The following is a 17,333-nucleotide window of genomic DNA, read 5'->3' as shown; positions in this document are numbered from 1 at the left end:
TGGAAACACAGTGCTCTTGAATTCTCACATATTTGTATGGACATAGCCATAAGCCTATGCAACAATTCTTCTGAATGAAACTGCTTACTTGATTTGTATCTAAAAGTTGAAACAAGGAATGCAAAAATTATTTTTCCTCAGGTTTAAGAATTGGCCATACCAGTGGTGGGATTTTGGTGTTAACTTAGTAAAGGTTTTTTTTACTGTAAATTACACTCACCTTGTCCTTCGCTTCTTGATTTAAACACGCTTGGGATGGCTAAAGCAGCTGTATAATGGATTAACTTGTTTTACATTAACTGCAAGGCATTCTAAGATGAACAGCTCTATAGGGTTTTACATTTTTTCAATGGTGTGTAGTTGTCTAGCTTCCATGTACCCATCTGCACTATAAACTTGTTAAAGACTTGTGTTTGTGCACCTTGCTAATTGCCTGCTACTCTTGCGTTCTGCAAGGTACTGCTTTTGACAATCTGAAATGATGAAAGCTGCTACCGTGGAAGAAAGCAAAATCCGAAATTCACTGTGACATTGAAACGACTTGTGTCTATATGAACACTAAAAAATACCACTTTCTTCAGTCAGCAATAGAAATGAAGTATTTTTTAAAAGGCTTAATTTACCTGAGAAGTATTTCTTCTTGCTGACAATGGGTGTCAGCACCTGTTCAGTCATATACCAGTTAACTATAAATGTAAACTAGTTGTTTGTTTTGGAAAAAACTTTAACCACCATTTCCTACAACATTGCTGTCTATTGTGGTCTATATTTGCAGTTAAACTGTACAGTCTAGTTATTTCCAATAAATGTCATTTATGGTAAAACTAAGCACCAGTGCCTAGCCTAGCAACTGCAACCTTTCAAAGCCCCCTGGCATTGACAGATAGCTGGTTCAAAGGAAAGATCAGCATCTTGTTGAGGTTCACATTTATAGAAGGACTGAAGAGTGCCGGTAAAGAGAGCTTGTGTGAAAGCACTGAGTAATTTTAGAATCCTTCATTTCTCAAGGTGAAGGTTGTTCTTTCACTTGCACAGGACCTGTTCGTTTCTGAAATAATTTGATAGCTTTGCTTTATATGTTGCCATAAAATTGATGGTGAGGTTACATGTTACAACTAAGTTGCACTAATTGCTTACCTTCAGTGAAAGGAAACAGTCCTGTGTCTGTCTGCCTGCCGCCTTGTTCCTCGCTGTGCTGTCCTACTTCTTCCCTTGCACTGAAGACAGTTGTCTTCACACCCTTTGTTGAGCCAAAAAAACATGAATATCAGAAGTGAGGTAATCTTTATGCAGCTAGCAGCAAGGTGAGACACTGAAAGAGGAGAAATGGAGGATCTCCTTATCTATAGCAAGCTATTAGGTGGGCTGAAATTACATTGCCTCTGCAATGTGTATTACAATAATTTCATATTGCATCTACTAGAAAGAGTATTTGATGCTGTAAACAATATATGTTATTATAACAGAAAAAAATTACAGTTTTGTAAAACAGTAACATTGTTAAGTTAAAGTCTTTCCTCTCGGACACACGTATCACAAGAAGTTCAACAAAAGATGGCTTTTTTACATTTTATTTCTTTCCAGAAAGGTTTGACAGTCCTTTAATAAAAAAGTTTAAAAACACTGAACTAACAAAATAGATTTTATATATATAATCTAGCTTAATATATCAGCTAGAATATAATAAAATGAACAACATATGTAGCAAATATTTTCTTAATTGTATATCCAATCCTTTTTACACCGAATTAAATGAAACAATTGCGCCTTCTGTGACCTTCAATATTGCTAGAGCCTGTTCAACTTTGTGGATACTCTGGTAAGAAATCTGTTTTATAATATGGCAAGTAGCATCATTTGGGCAAGTACTTGTTAATGGGTTTTATGGGACTGCGTAAATATTATTTACCTGTGAGATAACTGCTTTGGTTTATCTAGATTTAAACTCATTTACATATGGCAACTGCAACAAAATCTAGTAGGTATGTTGTGAAATTGGGAGTAAGGAAGTGTGTATCGGAATCCATACTTGGAATTTTTTTATATTTTATAGTTGTGTCATATTCTGAATAATCTAGCTGAAGTACTAGAAGCACTTAACCTTCTTAGCCTGATAGTCTATACAGTTTTATTTTCTCTGTTTATAATTGCCAGTTTTGAGGGACATTCAGCAAGCTATGCAATTGCCCTGCTTTTCCTTTGAAAGAATAGATAGAACAAATGGAAGCAGGCACAGATGACGTTATTTCCCTATCTGCAAAGTGAGATGCAATAATGGCCCGTATTTACCTAGGATCCTAAGTCTCCCTTGTCTTTCAAAGAAGTGTAAGCACCTATGAGACTTGAAAATGTCTGAAAACAGGCTCCAGCCATTGATGCCACCTAGGTGTTTTTAAAACTTTTATTCGATATTATCATCAACTGCGAACAGATTGTTTTACATTATCATGCTATTTTATCATCAAAACATTTAAAAAGTAACACAGCTAACAAAAGTTATTAAACACATTAAAATAGGAAGTAACGCACAAAATTCTTAAACTTGAGTGTACCTGAATTCTGCTCTGCAGATCCTGGGTCCCTCCAGAGACTATTTATGCTAGATTTTGTAGAATGGACAGCTGAGAACTTGGATGACATTGCAAAATTATTTTTACTTTGAATCCAGGTGTCCAAAAGTTAAAAATGAATGTCTTCATCTGCTTCACCAACTAACCTTCAAAACGTTGTCCTGTAATAGGAAACAGCACAGAACTGCAGCTTTATTTTAAGATTAGAGCTGATTTCGGAGTATGTTTTCTGCTGGTGCTCTGTGCAGAGTGCTGTACTTAGACAAGAGGCGATTTAATAGGAGATGACCTGTATTGTCATCAGCATGGCATGATTTCCAGTAGCTGTAGAACAGATTAGGGTCATCAGCAGAGAACAGCAGAGCTTTACCAGCACAGCCCAATATGGCTTACACAGGCAGAGAAAGGAGATAAATCCACAGCTATCAAAGGTAGGAAGCATTATTACTGACCTGTACATTTTATACAATAGTGGCCATAATTCCATGTTTCTTGACAGTGTTATTTCATAGGAAAATGTGCAATAACTTTGCCCTTTTAAATTAAGGCAGACGGAACACAGTGAAGGGATGATGGAATTTACAGTCTGTTGCAAATCATGTTGATACTGGCTTTTTATCGTATTGTAATTTGCCTTTTGTGTAACTATTTGTTCTCCCCTGTACAAGGCACTTGAGAATCTTTTAAGAAAGATAAAGTCAGTCACAAAATGATAGTGTTGTTAGATAGCAAGGGGGTTTTTTTAAGGGGTTAGTTATTTTTGTTTTATTAAGAATATAGGTCAGCAAGTAAACTTGTAATTTCATCACAAATTATGCAGGTTACGAAAAATTCATTTGTTTTGCCTTTTGATCTATAAACATTGTACTCTTGATAGAATTACAACCATGTTGCATGAGCTCTAAAATTACAGATGCATTATGAATAAATATTAAGAGTGTTCAAGAACTATTTCAGGTCTCATCATTGGTACATAAGCAGCTTTTTTTTAGTCTGGTAATTTTTGTGTTGTGCTAAATCCCCCAATTTTAATATTTGCACAGTAAGACATCATTCCTGTCAACTTCAGTCCATGTTCAGCAGACACCTGCTTCAGTTAAGAGGTGACCTCAGGGGGAGTTCCACCCATGGTGATTATGTTAAATCCATTATACATGCATCTGGACGTCAGTTGTGTAATAACACGGGGAAAGCTTGGGTGTATTCACCTGAGAAGCTGTAGCGTCCTGTATGTGTGTATCTTTCACTTTCTTGGTCCATAAAATATTTTTGTGATGACTCTCTGAAAAACTTTATATGCATTCCTGTGCCTACATCTGGAAAGACAACAGCGGGTTTCAACTACTCTCTGCTTTGCAGCACAGTCTTGAGACGAGAGAGGGCAGCTGTAGATCAGCCTCTTGATCTACTCATACTATAATTAGATGCACCTTTATGAACTGAAATATAAGCTGTTCTGTTCCCTTTTTAATTAGATGTCTGCCTTCCATCAGAACTTCTCTTTAGTATATTTTTATTAAACAATTCAAACTAACCACAAATTAAAAATTACTGTTATTACAGTACAGGTTTTATGTCCAGAGCAACAAATTAAAAGTAATAAAATAAGATCTCTCTTTATCCAAAAAACAAGTAGAACTGATGTTGCTGAAATGTGTATTTCTTAGTGACAGAATTAGTCTAGCATAGTGCTAGCTTCCAAAAATAAATCCTGCATACGCTGCAGAGAAAAATACTGTTTTCTTTGCCATTTTTGTTAGCATCATCAGGAAGATCCACATTTTTTAGTTAGATGCTATGAATCAAAAGGAAATAATCCCTCATACCTTTATAGTCAGGGGCCCAGTTTGACTTGTAGTTGCCATTTACAACTGTGTATTTTTTTTTAATTTCTCTCCATAATCAGTAAGCAGCCTAGTATCTGAATATCCTATGGTATCTGGACAAGAAGAACAAAAACATTTTAATTTCCATTCTATTACATAACTATTATTTTATTCCAGACCTTCAGGACAGGGAGATGGCATTTGACAGGAGGGTATTCTTTGTCAGGCTAGCATAGATGCTAAAATCTGGTTGAACAAGGAGAGACATGCCAGGACAGAAGAAAGTCTGCTACCGTACATATTATTCTGTATTTGTACTTCTGTACTGGTCCTCTGTGAAGGAGCAATATTCTAAATAGGTCTGTAAGCTCTTATTACTAGAGTTTTCTGCACCATAAGAGAAACCACTAAGAGACATAAAGATTAAAACGGTATGCTTAGTTATTTTCCAAAGTAGTATTACTCCGGTTCATCATGTCCTTTTGTTTTGTTTTGGTGTGTTATTAGAGATCTTTACCTTAAAATAGTTCTGATTTAACGCCAGTCACGTTGTGGATTTACTTGGCTTTTCAGTGTCGTCTCTTCATCTACCTGGACCTACTTGGTCTCACTTTTTTGGCCTCCCTGGACCCCTCCAGTGTCAAGACTTCAGCCTCCTTGGAACTCTTTAAAATCCCCTTTTCAGATTCTTTGGATTTATCCAGTCTGAGCTCTTCATCCTCTGTGGAATTCTCCAGTCTCACTTCTTCATCTTCTCTGGACCTTTCAAGTCTCACATCTTCAGCCTCTTCGGACTTCTCCAGTACCTCCTCTTCAATCTCCTTAGAGCTCTCCAGTCTCACCTCTTCAGATTCCTGGGAGCACTCCAGTTTCACCTCTTCGGTTTCACTGGACCTATCAAGTCTCACTTCATCAGGCTCTCTGGATCTCTCTGGCGACAGTTCTTCAATCTCCTTAGATCTCTCAAGTCTCACCTCTACACCCTCCCCAGATTTCTCCAGTCCTCCTTCTTCACCCTCTCTAGACCTCTCCAGTCTCACTTCCTCACCCTCCCTAGATGTTTCCAGTCACACCTCCTCAGCTTCCTTGGACTTGTCCTGTACAATCCCTCCATCCTCACTAGGTGTCTCAGAGCACACCTCCTCAACCTCTTCAGAATCACTAGATCTCACCGATTTTAACTATTTCATGTTTCAGGGCTCCTCTGAATTATCCGCATCAACCTCTGAGGATGTTTCTAATCTCATCTCTACACCCTTTCTGGATGTCTCCAATCTCACCTTTCACGATGCTTCTTCCCTCACTTCCTCAGTTTCTTTGGACATTTCTAATCTCACATCTCTAGTTCCCCCAGACCTATCCACCCTCACATTTCTGGATGTTGCTAATTGCACCGCTTCAGCTTCTCTTGATCTCTGCATCTAACCCTCTTAACATACCCCTTTTTCTCTCTGCAACCTCTCTATACCTTTCTAAACTTTCCTCCTTTATGCACTCTTTCCTAAATTCTGTTTCTGAAACTTCTTATCTAAGGAAAGTTTACGCTTTACAAATACATCCTAGCATCTAAGAACTGGGCATGAAAACAGGTCGTACAAATCTATAATGGTGCCTTGTTTACAGCTGCATAAACATCAATATATATTCTGGAATTTTTGTGGAGCACAATTTCTGTCACTAATCTAATTTTCATTCTGTCTCAGCATGGTACCTCTCCCAAAGGTCCACCTTTTTTAATTCATGCTGAATTTTTATCTTTCAAGATCAACAAATAGTAAACAGAGCTAAATGTGCAAATAATTGCACCCAAGTTGTATATCTCCATTATGGATTTAAATCTGAGTACATTGCACAGAATTGCTGGCAGAAGCATTTCACATGGAGTTACAGAGAGAGAAGATGTGGTGGGAAAAGAAAACTGGAAAAGAAAGAGCAGGTGAGAGACAGGGGGTAGGGAGAGGAATCAGAGAAGGTGTGGGGCGGGAACAGAGGAACAGATAGCTGGAAGAAAGATGTCCACCTCTGCTAGTATAATTTTTTTCTGCCAAGCCATATTTGCGGCCTGGGCTGCCCATGAGGCTTTAAATAACCTTATTGATAATTATTTTACCTATCAAATCATCAGATGTTACCACCAAAACAGCATTTGTATATAACATCCCTTTATCAATGTATGTAAGTAGTGCAGTTACTTGTGTGGCATCAAATATGTTGCATAGAGAGAGGGGCTTCCTTAAATCTTTGGTGCTTTCTTGTATCTTTTTCTTATCATTGTTATAGTTGGGTTTTTAGAAAACAAGTATGTTTTGTTTCACTATCATATCACTGGCACCCTTTCTGTGTTAAAAACGCTGCCTGTCATACCAAACATTTTTTAATTGATTTAATTTTTACAAGTTGGAAAGCTTTGCTCCAATATGCCATGTATGTCTCAAAATTAGGACAAAAATGGCTCGCACAAAAAATAAATAAGGAAATAAATGCATGAAATAAGAATTATTTTCTGCCTCATTTATACTAGTTATTTCTTTAAAATTAAGTAGGCAAGATTGTAATACATGGATTTCAGAAATGAGTCCCAAATTCAATGGGAGCAAAGTTGTTTAGCAGTTATTAAAAAAAATTCACAAGTTGTTGATCCAGATGGAAGGACCTAGTGTAATGTAGCATCCCAGAGTATCCACTTTCAAAATGTCATCACAACTGGCACTAACTAGAGTTGTCTTCAGTAATCTCAGTAGAGAGATTAAGTAGGCAAATTAAGGTCAGGAAATTCTTTGCATCTTCCCACTCTTTCTTCCTGGTTGGTGTTCCTACTAATTACACTAACAGGCATTCTTCTCTTACTGTCATATGCTATCCTGGAGACAGACTGACATATCTGGTGAACAATTGCTCTGTTTGTTCTGGTGGATCTATACTGACATTACGATGTGTGGATTGTTAATTGCAACGGCTCTGGACTAAGTGAGATCGCTAATAAAGCTGAAAAATTACTCTGTGCTTTAAAAAATGTACTGTAAGTGAAAACATCACTGTGTAGTGATGTGAAATCACTGTGTGATTTCCAGGGATTTGCACTTCAGCAGATACCAAAATCGGCAGGAAGTCACAAGGCCTCTGTGCAAAGAGGACCAAAGTCACCAGCGTTTCCTCAAGGCCTGTACAGCTTCTGGAGAATTCTTACGTATTTTGTGATATGGTTTGGCTCTGGACGGAAGGAATAGAGAGAAGATGTATACATACTTAAGTGCAAGGATTTAAATAAAAACCCAGTCCATAATCTCCTTAAATCCTTAGTCCTAATTATCTAAATGAACATTAGATTAGGACCAAATTGATTCCTTATCAAACATGATTCGAGTCTTCTCATAACTTTTTGCTTATTATGTATGGAAAATTGTCTATTTTTCCATCAAGTGTTGACAGATGATGATAGCTTCTAGTTTGCTAGGTTGTCTTTTATCAATCTGTTTAGAGCAAATGACTGAATATATTTCACGTCTATGCGTAAACGGTCTTACATCCAAAAGAATCCCATGCCAAGGCATCATGTCTGACGGGATAAAACTGAATATGGCACAGCTTGGCCACACATAGATTAAAACTCCAAACTGAAGACAGCCTATGTTATAAAAATCATTGGCTCCACATGCTTGTAAATCATTTTCTTCTTTACAGTCTTAGCTAGAAAAAGCTAAGAACTGATGGCATAGACAGGCAACAACAACTGATTTAGCTGGGAAAAAACATGCTTTTAACCACTTCCTTGGATTCTTAGATTACAACAGTACTACTTTAGAATGAGTTAATACGTACCTAACGCAAGTGTTATATAACTAGCCATTAGCTTCATAGAAGAGTCAGGCTTTAATTTCTGTTCTTTAGGTAACTGACGTGTAGTGTTTGTGTTTCTGTCAAATTCCCGGCTCTGAATGACGGGACACACACACACACACACTCTTTTGGACCCCCGAGGCCGGTCCCAGCTGGCCACACCTGGAGGCAGAGCTGAAGCCTTCCTAGTGAAGGCCCCAAACTGTTCCCGAACAGTTCCTACCGGGGGGGGGAGGGACGGGACACGACACGACTGGGAGAAACATGTCGCTGTAGCGTGGTGCTGCCCATATCCCTGTGCCCGCGGGAAGACAGCACCCCGGCCCCGCTGGCCGCCTCCAGCTTCCCCGCCGCGGGCCACCGCTGAGCTCCCGCGGCGCAGGGGAAGGCGCCGGTCCGCGGCGGGGCTCCTCAGGAGGAACGGCCGGGAGTCGCGTGCCTTATTCCGCTCTCTGATTGGTCGCTGCCAGAGGAGAGAGCTTGTGACTGGAGGGGCGACTGGGTAGTTGCCATTGGTCAGCCTCCCTGAGGTAACTCGGATTTCGATTGGCGGAGGGATCATTCTTGCTTGTTGATTGGCTAGGGCGCAGCGCTGCGATCTTTCCCGTTCCGGTGGGCGCTGACCTTGCCCGGGAGCGGAGCCGCCTGTTCGCCCCCGTGTCCCTCGGACCCGCAGCCCGCAGCCATGGTGGCGTACTGGCGGCAGGCCGGGCTCAGGTACCCGCCTGGCGGCGACAAGGCTCTTCTCGCGACTTGCTTGCGATAGCTGTAACGGCCGGAGGCGTGGGCCTCGTAGGGAGGGCTGGCGGGGTCTCAGCGGCGCCTCTGGAGGGGCTCAGAAGCTTTTGGGACGCGTTTGATTCTCACCTTCGTTTTCTCCCCCCTTTTCTTCCTGTCTTTAGTTACATCCGGTATTCCCAGATCTGTGCCCAGGTTGTTAGAGCGGCAATGAAGCCTCAATACAAAGCAGAGGCAGAGAGGGCAGCAATGGCCAATGTGAAAACTGTGAAACCCAAGAAGGAATAAAATGTAAGTTAATTGAATGGGCGGGGGTAGCTTTTTGTACGAGGAGTGTTGGCTTCCCAGTGTGAGTCGGGTTAATGACAGTCTGTAACTGCTTGGCTGATTTCGTGCTATATGTGGAAAATCGGCTCTGATCTTCGTGTGTGAAACTGGAACGGATTGCTGGCTGGTTTAGTGCAACTGTGCACGGATGTCTCTGCATCCTGATGATGTGTGGGATAGGAAACTGGGTAATCTCATCAGTTCGGTAAAAGGAGATGTTCTCTCTAGCAAGCCCTGCTTTGAACCATTTGGGGTTTGGTCAAAGTTGTTCGGGAATTACACAAAACAGCTGAGTTCCGTAGTGATGTTCATGGGTTTCCTGTCTCTTACTTTACTAAGCCAAGAGACAGCCTCTCTGAACTACTGTTTCCCTTAATCAGCGACTTATTTGTGTAAGGGTTATCTACTATCTGTGAAAGACAGATGCTACTTGTACCTTTATTTGTGACATTGCATACGTCATGAGCAGCTGAAATCTCTTCTGTTCTAAGTACAACAGCTTCTATTCCTGATCTGAGATTAAATAGTATTACCTTTTGTTTGAAGCGTGCCTTGTACATATTCTTGAATCAAATAACTTGTATTTTAAATCTCTCATAGGAACTGATCTGTGGTGAATACTCTTAACAGCAAACTGCAAAGCTGTAGGCAAGCTCAAGACTCTGCAATATAATGTCATCACAGTAACTGTAAAACTTGCCTCTGTATGTAAATCAGCATGCTAATAAATGTAATTTCTGCTAAACAAATGAATGTGTGGAAAGTGTCGTTCCTCTTGAAACAAAGTACTCCATTTTGCAGAGACATTTATCTGTTCACTTAAAACAGAAGACTTGTTTTTATTACGGTCTGCCATTTGGTAGCAACATATGTTTATTTTTAAGGCAAATAATGTTTATTTTTAAATGCTTATTTTTAAGGACTGTACTCTAATCACTCTTGTTGTATTTCATGCTGATATTTCAGGTACATCAATGAGTGAGAGATTTAATTGTTGTTTAAAACTTTTTTGCCTACTTCATTTCAATGATTAGTGATTACTTTGGAAAAAAATTTTCTTCACTAAAGTCAACAGAGAATGGAGGCATATAATTTTGATAATTAAAAATGCCTCTGTCCGTTCTCTCTGCTGGAAGTGGTATGCTGTTGGCTTTAAAATTCTCTGTCATCAGGGTGTTCATCTTCCATTTGTGCTTAGAACAAAACTAACTCGGTGAAAATCAGTTTGATGAGGCTTAGTGTTAAGACTAAACTGGAAGCAGGCTATTTTGCCATGGATGTGCTGCAGGGGATCTAATCTCCAAAGCTGCCTGGAACACTAAGCAGTGCATCAGGAGTTGGGGACCTGGCTTCCTGTATGAGGTGGGGGAGGAGGCGCAGAAATCCCTGGACTGTACTCTGGTCACTCAACTATTGGTTGTCCTTGTTACCACCTTGTCACTTTACTGGGAGGGAGAGGGACATGCATTCGCTGGGAAAGAGTGATACTCCATCAGAATTGTTTAGATGGGAAAAGACCTTTAAGATCATCGAGTGCAACTGTTAACCTAGCACTGCCAAGTCCACCACTACACCATATCCCTGAGCACCACATCTACACGTCTTTTAAATACCTCCAGGGGTGGGGACTCAACCACTTCCCTGGGCAGCCTGGTCCAATGCTTGACAACCCCTTTGGTGAAGAAATTGTTCCTAATATCCAATCTAAACCTCCCCTGGCACAACTTGAGGCTGTTTCCTCTCGTCCTATTGCTTGTTACTTGGGAGAAGAGACTGGCACCCACCTGCCCCGTAAGCCCACGCTGACGGGGCCTGGTGACCTGGTTGTCCTGTTTGCCCATTAGATCTTGGCTGGGGTGGGAGGAAGCTGTACTTTCAGCTGTATTGGTTTGGGGGAGTGTTTGCATGTTCCTGCTGCTGTGTGTCTTCACAGCAAGGCTAACATTGTCCCACTGCCCAGGAAGGCATACAGCATGCTTACAGAATGGGCTTCAGGTTTGTGTTCACCTAGACACTTCTGCTGTTGACTCAAACATGAGGCATTACTTTCTTCACTGTATAATAAACTCTTCTAAGAGCATAATAAAACAAGCTCAATTTTTTTCATGTAAAGTTAGTCCTTACAAGAATAAACTATGATTTTTGTCTATCAAATGTTTCAAGTACTAAAGTATTTCATAGAATGGTATATACTTTTTATTTTAACAAATATTATAAATACAGTCTTAAGTAGATGGCTGTGAATGGCAAGAAACTTTTTTCCTGAAGGGAAGATATGTTTTTGATTTAGTGATTGCCATTGAACTTGTATCTAACTAGCTGCAAACCATTCCATCCATTTTGCTGTACTGAATGATAGGAAGAAAATTTACAGTAGTTAGTACATGGGGAAAAAAAAACCCCACACCAAAACTTTTACACAGTGTTCACAACTTTGTATGCTAATATAACTCAATCTATAGTTTGAAATAGAAGCAAACCACACTGATAATGAATACAAGCTCTGCAATAATATAAGCCAGCAACGTGATAGAAGTATTACAGTACTTACTTTATAAAAAGTAAGAATGTACATATTCAGTCTTTTGCCCCATGTTGTTTCCCCTCCCCTCCCCCTGCAACTTAAGGAACTGAACTTGTCTGCAGATCTAGATCAGTCTGTGGAGTGTGTAATAAAACAGATACTGCCTGTATAGGCCTTACAGATGTGCATGTGTTCCTAAAACAGTAGCAAGTTCACAAACAAAACATGAACTGTGTTCACCTGAGAATAAATAAATCTGATCAGAAATAAATCTGATAGCATATTTTGCTGTTGCTTATGATCCTGATACATACACACAGGCTGTATATTACATTCAGTGTCTGGTGATAATATTCTAAAAGTGACTACCTTTACGAGAAAGGCTGTTATGAGACAAGTTGTCTTCATAGTGGCTCTTTTTTGGGAGAGATTCAGTGTCAACAGTTGTTTAGGAGAGTAAAGCATAGCTGCCATTAATTTCAAAAGCATTGTATTGTAATATTGGATATATTTTGGCCAGATGCAGAGAAAAAATTCTTAAGAAAGGTGTTACTGTCGGTATGCAGATAATGGCTACTGCTTTTTTCTTTAGTGAGTGTCAACAGGCTTATTTGGAGATTGTTTTGGTATTACCATTGTTTTTACAGTGCTTCCTTTTCTGGGCTGGCTTCCACTTCTACCTCTTCATATTCCTCAACATCTGCAGTGGCGTCCTGGTACTGTTGGTACTCGGACACGAGGTCATTGGTGTTACCTTCTGCTTCAGAAAACTCCATCTCATCCATACCTTCACCAGTATACCAATGGAGAAATGCTTTTCTTCTGAACATAGCTGAGAACTGCTCAGAAACCCTGATGAAGAGCTCCTGAATGGCTGTGTTATTGCCAATAAAGGTAGCTGCCATCTTCAGTCCTCGCGGTGGTATGTCACACACAGCCACTTTGACATTATTAGGGATCCACTCCACAAAGTAGGAACTATTCTTGGTCTGGACAGCCAGCAACTGCTCATCCACTTCTCTGGTAGACATTCGGCCTCTGAAGATGCATGCCACAGTCAAGTAACGTCCACGACGAGGGTCGCAGGCTGCCATCATGTTGCGTGCATCAAACATTTGTTGAGTAAGCTCTGGCACTGAGAGGGCTCTGTACTGTTGGCTACCTCGAGCTGTCAGTGGAGCAAAGCCTGGCATAAAGAAATGCAGGCGAGGAAAGGGCACCATGTTAACAGCCAGCTTCCTCAGATCTGCATTCAGTTGACCAGGAAAACGGAGTGAGGTTGTGACACCGCTCATCGTTAGGGACACTAAGTGGTTGAGGTCACCATAGGTAGGATTGGTGAGCTTTAAAGTTCTGAAACATATATCATATAGAGCTTCATTGTCAATGCAAAAAGTTTCATCTGTATTCTCTATTAGTTGATGGATGGAGAGGATGGCATTATACGGCTCTACGACCGTGTCGGATACTTTGGGTGAAGGCACAACACTGAAAGTGTTCATAATCCTGTCGGGATATTCTTCTCTGATTTTGTTGATGAGGAGCGTGCCCATACCTGAGCCTGTACCACCACCAAGCGAATGGATGAGCTGGAATCCCTGAAGGCAGTCACAGCTCTCACACTCATTCCTGACCACATCCATGACGTTTTCAATCAGTTCAGCGCCTTCTGTGTAATGGCCCTTAGCCCAGTTGTTTCCAGCACCTGAATTACCTGTAAACAGAATTACAGAAAGAACAGCCACAAAGTTAACAAGAGAATTTTTAAAGGCTACAAAAATAGGAGTTAAAAGGCCGTTTTGGGACAGTTGACTCTAGTTAGTTTGCTGACAGCATGCTGTACATACCATGAATAAAATTGTCAGGTCGAAAGAGTGGGCCTATTTTGCTAGACCGTACACTGTCCATTGTACCAGGTTCCAGGTCCACCAAGATGGAACGGGGCACGTATTTATGGGCTAGGACAAAAGAAAATGAATGCGAACAATTACTGTTAGAAGTCGAAGAGACAGGCTTATAATCTACTCTGAAAAATCCAACCCACCTACAGCAATTTGGGGATATCTCTTTTTTTTAATTACTTATTTTAACCTTCATGTTGGCTCTGCAGATTGCTCTACCAACACCCTAAGAGTGCTGAGCACTTACAGTAAGCCTCATTGAAGTACACGTTAATTCGCTCAAGCTGCAGTGATGCATCCCCACGGTAGTTTCCAGCGATGTCAATCCCATGTTCATCACTTATCACCTCCCAGAACTGAAAAAGGGAAGAGGTTCAATACACTCACAAAGATTTATTTTTTTCAGCACAATGTGTTCAGCATCAGCTCTGCTGTGCTCACGTCTGACTGCACATAAAGTGGGAACTGTGCCTGCAGTGGGGGATGTTTTGCCGTTTGCATATTAGATCAGAGCGGGGATCCTCCTCTCCCCCCTCCCCAAATAAGTTCAAGGGAAAAGTTTAGTAGACCATTTATGCTGTTTATCTATCACCCATGCACTGATAGGTGGAGGCACTCAATTTGTTTCCTTTATAGTAAAGGAAAATTTATATTAGTTTAAATAACACAGATACTAGTTGGTATGAACTTAACAAAAAAGTCAGGGGGTGGACTGGGGAGGGTTGCTTTGAGGCCTGTCATGCTATGGCAAAGCTGGCTCAGACAAATTTGTATGCGCGCAATGCTTTCCACAAACAGATGTTGGTCCTAAATGTCCTATCTTGACATTCATATGGATGTCGTGTACTGGGGCTCTTATCTAGGCAGCAGCCACAGCAGTGTTAATGTAGACACACCCACCCACTATAATGACCAGGCTATTTTAATTTTAAAGGTCTTCTGGTTTAGCATCCAGTCTTATTTTGAGTGTACAAATACACCATTGCCCACACGTGCATGGTGTTTTTGTGTGTGTGTGTGTGTGTGAGCTTTTCTACAGGTCTTATTAGATATAAGCGTTTCCAGGTCAAAGCCAACAGAAAAAAATACAAACCTTCCAACTACCACACTGGCTGCATTCAAACTATCTGGGTGTAACATGACATTCCCTGGCCATCCACAGCTTCATGTTCCAATAAAAGGAATGAAAGTGAGATTTGTGGGAGCAAGAAATGGAGGAAGAAACAACGGAACAATCCTTCAGCTATCGTGTGTCCTCAAAGACCTCCCAGACCCAAATTAACCCAGGTACTTCTTTTTGACAACTTCCTACTAATTAATAAAAAAAAAAAGATGGGCATCACACAGCAAAAAGCAATGTTTGTTTGTTTGTTTTCTGCTAGCACACAAAGTCAGCAATGAGCAACTTCTCTCTAAGTGACAGCATGGCAGTGTGTGAACTACACAAAAGTACTCCAAATGACATGACTGCCTCTCGTAGGAGGCCAGGTAGGCAGGAATCCTTAACTGCGCTTTGTGCCACTTTCAGAAAAAATTAATTGGTCACTGATAGCACAGGTCATTCTGTTGACTAATACAATCCCATAGCAATGATTGTAATGTGGCAGAGTTACTGCTGTATGGCTGAACTAAAGCACTGGCATCACAACTTCACAGCCCTGGCATTACTGGCTCCTTCACTTGTCCCAGGATTTTGCAGTCTCGATTAGTGCCCCTGGGAATGTTAAGGCTCAGCAGGAATGCTCTGGAGCACTTATAATCACTGTACCATAGTTCCTGCAGATGTTTCATTCTTTGACAGTCTTAACATTAACCTTTGCATGAGGAGCAAGCCCATCTTATGACTTTCACATCAAAATACTCATATTGGCTGCTAACGTGCCATGCGTCCTACCATTGAGTTAACAAAGTAATTGTTCCCCCCCCCCAAAAGTCCCCATCTGTTAACGATGTTTGACCTGCTACCACTGATAGCACTTACTGCTAATGACCAGTACTGAAAAGAGACCTTACCTTAGCTCCAATTTGGTTCCCACACTGGCCAATCTGAAGATGCACAATTTCACGCATTTTTGTGTAGCTTAGACCTGTTGGTGGCTACAACCTAAGGCAGGTTTTCTAGTTGCAGTACCCAGAACAAGCCCTCTTTCTGCTGCTGTATCAGCTACACCCAGTGCAGTTGGCCCAAGGGGCCTTTTTATACCAGTGGGACTGTCACTCAGCCAGCAAGGGGAGTAGCCAGCTCCTCAGGCTGCTCATCAAAGTATTCCACACGGAGGCAAAGTACCTACTCGCTGCCTGTGTACAGGGTACAAGAGCACAGGTATATTACTGAGTGGCTTGGAAAAGAAAATTGTCACATGCACCCCTTACAATTAATTCCAGTTTGCTGTGCAGCAAACAGCGTGATTCATGAATATCTGTGCACACTGTATTTGTGTTTGTTTCATTATTTTATACATAATATATATACTAATATATATGTATATAGAGAGATTATAGCCAAAAATGAGCGCTCTTAATTTATTAAGTACATATGCTTCTGCCACATAATGTAAATGTTAACATCATATGAGTCCTACAGGACAACATCCATAATAAAAGCAACAACAACTTCTGAGCAGTAGCTTCCTATAATCACAACATTCAGCGCATTGCCAGGCCAACTTGCAGTTCCCTAATAAGCGTCAGTCTCAGTGTCCAACTGCATGAAGGAGGGGGACAGGATCAATAACAAAAAAATACTTTGTAAAAACATAAATATAACACTGCAGTCTCAGTGATATATGTTCCTTAAACATTTAATAAGAATCCATCCATTTCAGCCAATCTAAAATCTGAATCAACTTGTGACTTGCACAGATGCTCGCTCTCTCTTCTCTCTTTCTCTCTCTTCCTTTCCTGCCATTAAGAAATACAGTATTTCTTATATTTCTTATTTTCTTATATCTGAGATGTAGTATTACAGAACTTGCCAGGAAAAATGCTAGAGGTGAAAACCCAGTTCCACAGAAGTTAACTATAATGTTCACTGTGTGAAATGTTTCATTGCATTAAAGGAAATGATGCAAGGCTGAGCAAAACATGACACAGTCATGTTGCCTGCTGATAAACAGGACTAATATCACTGAGCAACAGAAACCCAGAATGGACTGTCTTCTGGAAGCTTATAGTGGTCTTATTACATATCAGACGACTGTCAGTGCTTTGCAAGCGTTCCTTTTAAGGATAGGAAAAGGAACTATAATTAGGAAAGCACCTTAAATTATTTTGTATAAAAAGATGACAGTGGAAGGACTTGACTCATTGAAAGTAACTACTTTACCACTTTATGGGTTGTTAGAGATAAGGAAAGTCTGAGCTTCCATATTGTTCCAAAAGAAAAATCAGCTTATTCCAGACTTGCCCACTACAGATGACTTCCACTTCTTCCACCAGCCAATGGAGGAACAGACAACTGCTCCTAAGACAACGTTTAGCACCAGAAGTGCTTTGCAAAAAAGTAGCTAGCAAACATTCTGTCATCCTCTGCCAAGCTGTGAGCCGTCCTCAGTAGGGAGCAATAAAAGCAAGACTTTAAATTCAGGTGGATTAATTTTGTTTCCTTAAA

General features: G+C 40.6%; 2 protein-coding genes across 2 annotated transcripts; one reads left to right on the top strand and one right to left on the bottom strand.

Moving 5' to 3' along the window:
- Window positions 1-8,809: 8,809 nt before the first annotated feature.
- Window positions 8,810-10,047, top strand: ATP5F1E (ATP synthase F1 subunit epsilon). The gene is made up of 3 exons (XM_075516937.1): window positions 8,810-8,950; window positions 9,136-9,262; window positions 9,899-10,047. The coding sequence occupies exons 1-2, from the start codon at window positions 8,919-8,921 to the stop codon at window positions 9,257-9,259; spliced, it is 156 nt and encodes a 51-aa protein (XP_075373052.1). The 5' UTR covers window positions 8,810-8,918; the 3' UTR covers window positions 9,260-9,262; window positions 9,899-10,047.
- Window positions 10,048-10,253: 206 nt separating this feature from the next.
- TUBB1 (tubulin beta 1 class VI) lies at window positions 10,254-15,997 on the bottom strand. The gene is made up of 4 exons (XM_075516754.1): window positions 15,737-15,997; window positions 13,971-14,079; window positions 13,670-13,780; window positions 10,254-13,536 (listed from the first exon to the last, which is right to left on the bottom strand). The coding sequence occupies exons 1-4, from the start codon at window positions 15,791-15,793 to the stop codon at window positions 12,464-12,466; spliced, it is 1,350 nt and encodes a 449-aa protein (XP_075372869.1). The 5' UTR covers window positions 15,794-15,997; the 3' UTR covers window positions 10,254-12,463.
- Between the last annotated feature and the right edge of the window lie 1,336 nt (window positions 15,998-17,333).

The sequence above is a fragment of the Mycteria americana genome, chromosome 14 (genome assembly GCF_035582795.1).
Source record: "Mycteria americana isolate JAX WOST 10 ecotype Jacksonville Zoo and Gardens chromosome 14, USCA_MyAme_1.0, whole genome shotgun sequence".
Lineage (NCBI taxonomy): Eukaryota > Metazoa > Chordata > Aves > Ciconiiformes > Ciconiidae > Mycteria > Mycteria americana.
The sequence above is the reverse complement of the archived record's forward strand: the minus strand, read 5'-3'. Positions and strand labels throughout refer to the sequence as shown.

Bases quoted from the DNA above. Each gene is read 5' to 3' on its own strand.
- ATP5F1E (XM_075516937.1), top strand. From the start codon at position 8,919: ATGGTGGCGTACTGGCGGCAGGCCGGGCTCAG. The intron at 8,951-9,135 runs GTACCCGCCTGG...TCCTGTCTTTAG, and splicing joins TGGCGGCAGGCCGGGCTCAG to TTACATCCGGTATTCCCAGA.
- TUBB1 (XM_075516754.1), bottom strand. From the start codon at position 15,793: ATGCGTGAAATTGTGCATCTTCAGATTGGCCAGTGTGGGAACCAAATT. The intron at 13,781-13,970 runs GTAAGTGCTCAG...CTTTTGTCCTAG, and splicing joins GTACTTCAATGAGGCTTACT to CCCATAAATACGTGCCCCGT. The intron at 13,537-13,669 runs GTATGTACAGCA...TTCTGTTTACAG, and splicing joins ACCTGACAATTTTATTCATG to GTAATTCAGGTGCTGGAAAC.